Source organism: Lolium perenne, chromosome 1 (assembly GCF_019359855.2).
Source record: "Lolium perenne isolate Kyuss_39 chromosome 1, Kyuss_2.0, whole genome shotgun sequence".
NCBI lineage: Eukaryota > Viridiplantae > Streptophyta > Magnoliopsida > Poales > Poaceae > Lolium > Lolium perenne.
In genome coordinates this window covers 167,520,896-167,531,491 of record NC_067244.2, presented here as the reverse complement: position 1 = coordinate 167,531,491, position 10,596 = coordinate 167,520,896, and the positions used below count along the sequence as shown (strand labels likewise).

The following is a 10,596-nucleotide window of genomic DNA, read 5'->3' as shown; positions in this document are numbered from 1 at the left end:
TTGGTGTCATTTTTCAAAGGTTACCGGTATAGAAATGATGGGAAACTAGCATATTTAGAGCTGGTATTCAGATGGCAGATTTCAACTGCTGTATCTTAAAAGAATGTAGACTGAGGAGAAACAGTCCAGGCACATATATGTTTCTATGGTATTGTGGCATGCGACAAACACATGCTATAATTAATATGCATATGCGCAAATTTAGTCGTTTCTTCATCCTTCGGACAATTAAACGAAACCAACGTCTAGTGGCCGGATTGATCACATGCACCAACGTCAAAACGTGTGCAGTGTAGCATAGGTGGTGTACATACGTTTCACACCTAAAGCCTAGACAAGATATAGTGAGGTTTCATGTCGATCTGTTGGCATCAAATTCGTCGCGCTGCCTTTTGTCTTGTGATTCACGACTAATTTAATTGTTCCTGCCACCACCAATTATGGGATGGAATTATGTCGAAGGCACCAGACATATATGATCCATCTCGCCCGACTCGTGGCCAGCTGAACGGTTTGTGTGCGCAAGCGTACCATGTCAAATGTCATCGATCGGTGAACTATCATGATTGACCTGCACCAATGTATGTTGCCAGGAATTCTTCGTGGGAACAAATGGCATCAGATTCAGAAACGTACGACGCGTTTCGAGTAAACCTGAAAGTTTTGTCTAAAGGCTAAAAGTTTCTTTAAGAAGAACAATTCTCCTCAGTGCCATACGATCATTTCAGATGTACAGAAAGGCTGTTGCAATCGATCGTGTCATGTCAATCGTCCTTATGGTTACAATTGTTCTGTTCCTGTGACCTGGTGGAGAACTGAAACTAGCTTTGCTGCAATCCGGTGACCCGGATCACAGTATAGGTGTCTCTTTCTGTCTAAGATCACTGAGCAACGAATATACCATGCAAAATGGCATTTCGTTACATGTCCCCAGGGTCAACATGCTATAAAAAAAAGACCGATTCGATTTTTAAGGTGACTGAGGGACATCATATGTTTACCATGCAGTGCAGTACCTTCTGAAGTTCAGTAAAAAATTTAGTTCAGAAATCAAAAACATACTACTACTATTGGCTGCAAGCCACTTCAACTCAGACTGGACACGGCGAATTCACATGAACATGACATAAACAGATGTATATCGTCGTTTTCATCAGATGGGTGCTTTCTCCTGGCACCAAACTCTCCCCATGACCAGCCTTGCTGATTTTCACAATGCATCAGAATTCAGGAATGTACGACGCGTTTCGAGTAAACCTGAAAGTTTGGTCTAAAGGCTGAAAGTTTCTTTAAGAAGAACAATTCTTCTTAGTGCCGTTCGATGATTTCAGATGTAAAGAAAGGCTCTAGGACTCCATTATGTCATGTCAATCGTCTTTACAGTTCTAATCATCCTGTTCCTATGACCTGGTGAAGAACTGAAAACGAACTTGCTGCAGTCCGGTGCCCGGAATCTCAGTGTAGGTGGGTGCCTCTTTCTGTCCAAAATCACAGAGTAAGAATATACTCCCGCCGTTCACTAATATAAGATGTTTCTTATAACTGAACATAGGAAGTACCATCCAATATGGTATTTCGTTACATGTCCCCAGGATCAACATGCTATTAATTTTCCTTTCCAATTTGATTTCTGAGGTGACTGATGATGATCACATATTTACCATGCAGTACCTTGTGAAGTCAGTAACAAGTTATTTCAGAAATCAAAATCATACTACGACAGCTTGAGCTAGCACGCCAACGCATCAACGCATAAGCGCGTAAATCAGTAACAAATTAGTTCAGGCAGCACGAACATACTACTACAATTCGAGCTAGCATGCCAACGCCTCATCGCATTAGCGCATACATCGGATTCGTACAGTCATGTTGGCTGCAAGCGACTTCAACTCAGACTGGACCCGGCGAATTCGCATGAACATGACATAAACCGATGTATGTCGTCGTTTTCATCGGATGGGTGCTTTCTCCTGTCACCAAACTCTCCCCAGGACCACCCTTGCTGATTTTCACTTGTTTGAATGCGATCTGCAGGCGCGTGCGTGTGTGCATTTGTATTAACTGTGGTGGTACTACACTGGTACAACATGAAGGAGATCCAGTCCTCCTCTTGGGCACATATTACATCGCAGCTAATGAAAACAGTAAAAAAGAACAGAGGGTTCTGCAGTTCGTGTAAAGCAAAACATGATCCAGGGTTCGTGCATTTTACAGCTTGAGAGCATTTGCTTAGGTTTGGACTTTGCGGTAGAGTATAAATCTGACTAACTGAGGACTATGCTGAGAAGATACAGTAATCTATTTTGGGCTAACGAAGGTGGTGGACTCAGAAGTCCCTGTCCACCAGATTGCGTGGTCATCAGGCATATCCAAAAAGATGTGTAGGCCTCTGAAAGTTACTTTATACTCCCATTTAAACAGGGTGAGTTATAGAGCTCCATCAGCTGTGTACGCCACCATTAGTCGCCTATTACTTCTATTACCATTGATTATATTTCCAAAGAAACGATTTGAATTGTGAATCTGCAATACACTGCATGTGCAGGACCCGAAAACTTATAGGTGAATGGTTAGCACAAAACTTGCATTATTTTAGGAAACGGAGGTTGAAACCTTCAGCCTCTGCATCAAAGTGCATAAGACCTCTTTTATTTAAATTTATTCAACAAAGAAAGACAAAACATTTACAAGGAACATACATAACCAAGGCCACCAAATAAGTTGATAGCAACACCAACTAGCACAATGACTGAGGAGAAACGAGGCCTAGTTCGCTGGCCACAACCGTTGTTGGCATACCAACCAAAACTAGAGAGAGTGTCTTAAGTGCACGCTCCGAAATTAGCTACCGCCATATTCACAATCTAGAATAAGGAGAAAGCCCTCGCCAAGGTAGCCACGGGTACCACCATGGTGCCAAACAGCCCCACCTCCCTGCAAGCGGTCACCTACGCACGCGTGGTCGCTGCCGAGATCCGTCAACAACATGCCACGGAGTCTCGCCAGCCAACAGAGCTTTTAGCCCCCGGAAGATCTGTCGTGCCAATTTTATCTTCGCATATATCAACATGTTTCCTCTAGTGATGTCTTCCATTGATTTGTTGTGTGAAAAAATTATGGATGTTCTTTTTCTTATGGATTTGCTTTCCACATAGTAGGTTTCCAAATTTTGTAGTGAAGGTGCCGCGATTTGGTTAAGTCTTCATCGCTATGTCGAATTCTACCTTCGAAGAATATGGGTTCTAACATAGGCACATCCTTCTCACTATGTATATGCAACACATTGAAAATTATGTGACATGTCTCAACCGGTAGTTAGTAGCATCAAATATTACATGGATACACTAATAAATTATTAAGTTTAAGCCATAGAATCAATCTTGCTTGATTGATTTTGTGTATGAAAGAAGTTATTATTATTTCCATAAGAACGACATAAGAAGGAAACTCGAAAAGCTTGGAAAGAATTGGTCATCGCAAAACCCTAGGAAATCTAATTCTCTCAGCAACAAAGTCGGAGAACGCTCGACCAAGAAACATGTGCATGGAAAGAAGCAATCCCAATAGGCTTTTATGGACCACTTAATATTGAATTATTCCCCCCGCAAAAAAAATTAATTATTTGCAGCTTACTATTTTGTCCTCACTATCGTTCACAAAGAAGTGAACCTAACACTGGAACGAAAAAAATCCACCCGTGCCACTAGTTATTAGTCGTAGTGGGGAAAGAAAACGTAGAGTTTTCTCACAACTCAGTTCAGAGGAAAACAGCATGATTTCTAATCCACTTGGAGCTTCTTTTTTTTCTTCCAAAATCCTATGTATGAAGAACGGTACCGAGGTTTACAATAGCATCCTAATAGTTTTTTTCATGTAAGTTGACACTGATATACTAAATAAGTTGCTCTGCCACATATTCCATGTGGTCATGTAAGTTGACTCTGATTGGAGCATATACGTGCATTTTGGTTCTATTATTTTAGAATAATATATACCATGGAGAAAAAAACGGAGGTCCTTGGTCTTGGACCCGAGGTAGTTCCAACATGCATGAGTCCACAGTGCGTGACCTACCCAAGTCGAACCCAGGAAAATGATGGCGGCCCAAGCAGCCCATGTGGCAGAAAGCTAGTCCCCCGTACTACACGAGTCAATGACTGACTGCCGCAGGCAGCAGAGGGCTCGTCATCGACTGCACTCTCGCTGACCTCGTGGGCCCGCCGTGTCTCAGCTAGCTGACGTGACGTCAGTTCAAAAGTGAGGTCCAGCACCAGCAGGCAACAAAAGTGGCGTGGAGGTGGAGGTGGAGCCAGGGAAAAGCAGAAAGAACCAAAGACGTTTGCAAATTAAGGCAGAGAAAACAAGCAAAGAAAGGAGCTATACCTACACCCGGCCTCTTGCGTTGAGGTTGAGGTTGAGGATCGTCCCAGACACAATGAATATTAAGCGCAGCGCATCATGTACGGCCTACACCCTCAAAGAAATAATTGCATGTGGCGGCCGGTGTCTTTTGAGAGACGAAGAGAGGGAACGCTGTTCATCTGGCCCTGTACAAGGAGAATTTTTTCAATTTTCAAACCGTTCCATGCCATCTAGTACGTGTACTGTACTAGATTTGCCTCTGACTGCCTGTCGGCCAAAATCTACTCCTCTCCAGTGTGCAGCTTGGATCATTATAATTAGTTCTTGGATTCTTGTACTAGCAACACTTTTTTTTTTGATGGTTCACCGGGAGGAACACAAAGGCTCCCACCTGAATATAGCTCGATCAAATGTAGTGTCTATATGAAGTGAGCCTAGCTCAATTGGTTGGGAGAGATGAGTTCCGGAAATCTCCGCTGGAGAATAGAATAGTGCATATTTTGTCTGTAGTTTGCTGGATCAGGTGGTATTCGGTCGCACGCACCCATGTTTTATTCCGACCGTTTGGTTCCGAGGGAGCGCCGCGAAGCTATATTCTGTGTTGACATCAGATGACTTTTTGGTCCATGATGAAGTCAGAATAAGGAATATCATGAAGGCCGGACTGGTGGACTGGCTAAAGGAGGTTCGAGTCAACGTGATGCTGATGGATCTGCTTAGCGTTCCGGGCTTGCAGCAGTGGTATGCATGTGGGGGCGGCAGCACAGGGGAAGTTCAGAGTCCTATCTCTCAGGGTGAAAACCTAAGGTCTGGCCTTAACTGGTTGTGCCTGGCAATGTTCTTGTTGGAGGTATTGTTTTGAGAGTGGGGACTATCTTTAGGGGGAAATCCTAAGACTTTTGGTCCGGCGACGACGGCGCTGGTGCACGGTTTCCTTCTTGGAGATGTCGCTTTTGGAGAGTATGTACTTCATGTGTTGTCACAGTGGTGGTTGTATTGCTGTTGCTAGGTCTAGAAGGCTGGAGCGGGACTTTTATTTCTTAGTTTTCTTTACTCTTTTTTGGCTTTGTGCATCCGTACTGTCATTAGGGTGGGCCGTTGTTGCAGAGGCTGGGTGTAATTGGTATCTTTTGATATTAATATATTCCCTTTATCGAAAAATATGTACGTATCAATTCATGCGCGCAAGGCACGCGCTAAAGAAAGTATACCTTGAACCAACAAGTAGTTTGTATGTTCAAAGTATCATTTCTGAGAATCATGCATAGTCTAGACGTCTATTCGGAAAGAACAATGGAACAGCTAAGCTGGTATGCCAGTTGCACATTTCATATTTGGGCATTATTGATGCATTCGTCATATCAATACAATCACATATCTGGAGAACATAGATTGAGACTCTACTAATTGCATGTGCCTTACAAATCCTTTTTTCAGAATACATAGAGCTCGTAGGGTATAAAAGCACAATGTGTCATGTAGTGTATGAGCTCTTACTCGGTTACAACATTTAGTTGCTACATTTTAGTCATTGGGATTTCCAGATCACTTGCGTGAACTTATTATGTAATTAATCATAATTTTAAATAGCCGGCTATAGTCCCTCTAAAGCCCTTCGAAGAGGTGCGGCCAAGTGCATTAGCCCGCTAAAAGTTGGCTGGCCATAGCGAGCTATAATCCCGTTGTACTCTTTTTCGAAGGCTGCCGCTATAGCCTATAGTGCGATATTTAAAACCTATTATTAGTACTACAATAATAAGAAAGCATGTATCTCTGTGTATCTGAAATAAAAAAAATTGGAAATACTTGTACGCACAAGAAAAAAAGTAGCAATCTTGTCAGCCAAACCAATACTCAAACATTTTAGATAGCTCACTCCAAATTCTCCAGCCACTGCATCTATTTTATTCAATGCATATATCTTAAAACTTCATACCAGATTCTAACTGGTCCATAGTTGTATGGATCAATACAAAAAAAAAGGTTAACCATGCATATGAACACTTGGTATTGAATAATTTTCTAGACCCCTATGAGAGCTCCATAATTTGGAGCAGTGCAAGCTTGGCAAGTAATCACAATAAGTACTCCAAGTGTCAATGCCCAACTGATCAAGACAACAAGACATATCGTACCGGCAACCAGCATTGAGAAAAGGAAGGCGATGAGATCACCAGAAAACAAAAACAGAAGGAAACCGAAAGGAAAAGACGAGAGAGACGGCATTGCGCTTGGAAAAGATGTAAGATGACAAGGGAAGAAATTGTGAGGATTCGAGAAAGCTTATGTTATACTGGTATATCTTGTATCGATACTGACATGTGATGTGCAACTTTTTGTGTATGTGTCTGCCGCTTTGTGTGTTCATACATTCACACACCACATCCAAATAGTTAAATCATGCTACCATTGTTAAGAGTACTGCTCATTGTCTCCGAAGTCAAAGAACCAAAAAAAAACTAATTTGTTTTCCTTGAGCAAGGACACCACAACTAATGTGTACGAAAATGTATATAGTAACTAGGGCCTGGGCAGCCACTGTTCGTAAAAATGTACGTCGCTGTCTCAAGAGTGTCATTAGACAGAAATGGTGATGAATGGGGCCAAGAAAATGGAGATAATAAAACGGAATATAGTAATGGAGAAGATTAGGGAAGGCACTAAGCCAATGGTGGTCGATTGCTAATCAGCAGGACCCATCGGGCTTGACATTCATATCACTGTGGCCCTATATATTGCACTCAAATCAACAAACAGTGAAGCTTAATTAATTTGGCAGAACAAATTATTCAAGCAAACAAAATTATCTTTCACTTATTCTGGAAAACAAATAATGTTCTTAATTAGTTAATGCACGGATTTTCTTGATGTTCTCCATTCTGTCATGATCCTATGAACCACTTAGAGCTCCTCTTTCTTATATACTTCAACAAATCATAACAAACAGAATTATAATAACAGACAACTAAAGATTATATATGATGGTGCAGGATTAGAATTTTGATGTGATGGAATAATCAAACGGGTAAATTAATGGTCTACACTTATCACGCTGATCCTTCTGCCGCTTCCTTCCCCCTCGTCGTCGTTGTTGTGGTGGCTGCCGCCGCTGCGGTAGTGCTGGTACCGCCCGCGCTACTACTTCGAGTTGGCGGAGTAGCAGGAGATGCCGGCGTCGTCTGGCGTTGCTCAGTAGACTGTGTCGGCTCGTCGTCGTCGTCCTCGCCGCCTCCCGACGTCCCTGCCGCCTCTGCAGCGGTGACGACGGGAGGCGGTGCCGCGGGGGCGGCAGTGCTCCCGCGCTTTCGCTTCTTCTTTTCGTAGGGGATCCCGCGCGCCTTGGCCTGCGCCTCGCGCACCTCGCGTAGGTAGAAGCGCACGGCCCGCGCGGCGAAGGGGTTGGACTCGGGGCGGCCGCCGGACTCCTCGTAGGCGGCGCGGAGGCGTCCGATGAGCGCGTCGAGGCTGCCCCATGCCTGCCGAAGAGGGCACGCGCACGGCACCGGCGGGTTGGGCTGGCCGAAGTAGGCGCAGCCGTCGGCGTGTACCTTGGTCTTGCCGAACTGGTCGAGGTACTTGAGGAACTCGATGACGTGCGCGCCGCTGCACCGGGGCAGCGTCAGCGGCGGCTTGTGGTTGCGCAGATAATTCAGGAACGTGTTCCAGTCGCGCCGCTTCTGCGACTCGTACCGGCTCAGCCCCGCCGGCACCGGCGGCTGCTGCGACAGAGGCTGCGGCTGTAGGTGCTCCTGCACTACGGCTTGTTGCCGTCCTCCTTCAGGCGGTTGCGCCTGTTGCTTCGGTTCTTCTGTCTTCTCAACGGGAGCCGAGGATGAGGAGGGTCCAGCCTCCTCCGGCGTGCTTGATCCCTCACCGGGAGCTGGCTCCATAGCGGTTGCTTCTCAGTTCTCACTCTCAGCTACCAGTGTTCTTTCTCTCTCCTGGTACGTAGTTTTCTTGTTTGTCGGCAGGAGCGGGGAGGAGCGTCGCTACCTTACCTAGCTAGGTAGCTAGAGAGAGAGAAGGAAAGAGAATGGAATGGGTTCAGGTGGGGAGGTAGAAGAAGACTTGTTGGCAAGGCAGTGTGGTGTGGCATCCTTTACGGCTTTTGTCTTTGGTTGCGTTAATAGCGTCTCCACTACACACTGTCGAGTGTTCCAGCCGAGCTATTTTGATGATGACCATTTTCTTTAATTAATCATGGTTCTTAGTGTTCGGCATAAGTACCCGTCCTTGTTGTTCCTTTGTGTTTGTAAATATGTTTCTTATTTAACATTCGTATCTTTGGAAATAAGCATCTGACCATACAGCCCGTGGTTATGTTAATTCAGATCGTACACTCCCGTGAACCCTGTATCCTACTATTGGTAATTTTTTTATTATCAAATCAGAGGGTTCACCTTCTGGCTCTTCTTTTCTTTTTTGAAAAAGAACATGTCCTCCTTGTTCTTTCTTTGAAAAAGATCATGTCCTTGTTCATTGGACTGGCTGAATGGTTTTCTATGGAAGTCCTGCAAATTTCCGCGATTCTTCGGCTTCCAGTAGACTCCATTTTTTGTTGCGTATGTGTGCTTTTGTTTTATTTCGATGCTACTTTTGTTCTTTTTGCGCATATATTTTCGGATTTATTGTACCATCCGAGAAAAGTGACCTGGCAAAAGTAGGGTGAGGTGCCTTGTATGACTCTGCTAGCTTGAAGATATACCACGTGATATTTGACATATATAGCGTCATCAAAAGGGGTCATATGTGATATAGAAATGTATTTTTTTTTTGGTTATGGTGTTGTAGCAGCAAATTGTCCAGGCTCTGTATATCTCATGTAAATAATATGCAGATGACATGTGTGAACTCTTTGTGGTAGTATGGTCTTGATATGATAATTAAATCAATATTTTTTTTCAAAGAAACAAAAAATTGCACCAACCGATTTGTTTTTTTTTGTTTCACCAACCAATTTGTTTCACCAACAAAAAGCTCTTTGTTCTCCTACATAAATTGTGTGTTTTCGACATCGACAATGTCTCAAAACACAAATATGACCATTTGTTTTATTAGCTCCACGACTGCAACCCGATGCACAATTATTTTGCAACTAGCGATGCATCGATTTGTATTAGGCAACATATCTCTTCATATTAGGTAGTACACTTCTCTTCAACTCTAGGCATATGAAAATAGTTACAATGTTGTAGAAGTATTTTTCAAAACAAACTCACACGTAAGATTCTCAATTATAGGTTCTAAATATTTTTCTAGATATTAGTAGCCAAAATTTAAAAGTTTGACTACTTATATCTATATGAATAGCTTTTATAGAATGTAAGGAAGTTTATTTCATTCACTTGGCCAGTGGAGGACCTAGAAATTTCAGGAACTTTGCAAAACAAGCTCAAGATGCTTTTTTTAGACAAAACCACCTACAAAGTTTCATAACACAAGGTGTTGCTCGCCGACAAGCCTGGCAGCCGCCTGGGTTGGTGGGGCGGTGTGTCCGTGGGTGACTGTGGTGAACTCTGGCAAGAAAATCTCACTATATCTTGTGCGTGAATTCACATTTTACAAGGAGGTTAATAACCCTCTTGAAATGATGAGCATGTTGCCTCATCAATACCATTATTAAGTTGTCTACTACCATACTATTACTTTCTGATCAACATAATACAAGTCTATGTTATTTGGTGGAGGGATCACATTGTGGTTCCTTAGCATGATGCCACTAGGAATGTTGGAAAGTATCAAAAGATCTTGACAATTCACCATTCTCCCTCACAAACCATTAAATATGTTCTATTTGTTTCTCAAAAATGCAAAGGTGACATGTTACACTTTGTTTGGGACATGCTTCACAAGGTACACCCTTTAAGGCATTTAAAAATTGAAAATCAAACATTTCCCAAAAAAATTAAATGTTAATTCATAGTGTTGAGTTTCATGGTACAAGGAATATTTGTGCAAAAGTCAAACCATTATCGTGAAAAATGGTCTTAAAATGAGCATGGACTTGGTCATATAGGTTGAAGACAATGAAATTTTGTATCCGGTAGAACATTTTGTGAAGCAAGCTATTACATAAATCATCAAATTGAGGCCGTGATTTTTTGGGTGAAAGTTGTACCCAAAAGAGGAGTCCATTCCAAGACCTAGCAATTTTGAAATTTCGAACATACTCTTTGAAGTTTTTTCGAATCTGGTGCAAACTGCGGGCCCACATTTCCCTGAGTTTTTTAATTT

At 42.9% G+C, this 10,596-nt stretch overlaps 1 protein-coding gene across 1 annotated transcript; it reads right to left on the bottom strand.

Annotated features, from left to right (window-relative positions):
* Positions 1-7,247: 7,247 nt before the first annotated feature.
* Positions 7,248-8,461, bottom strand: LOC127311905 (protein LIGHT-DEPENDENT SHORT HYPOCOTYLS 6). The gene has a single exon (XM_051342387.1). It carries the CDS (start codon positions 8,250-8,252, stop codon positions 7,410-7,412), a length of 843 nt encoding a protein of 280 aa, XP_051198347.1. The 5' UTR covers positions 8,253-8,461; the 3' UTR covers positions 7,248-7,409.
* Between the last annotated feature and the right edge of the window lie 2,135 nt (positions 8,462-10,596).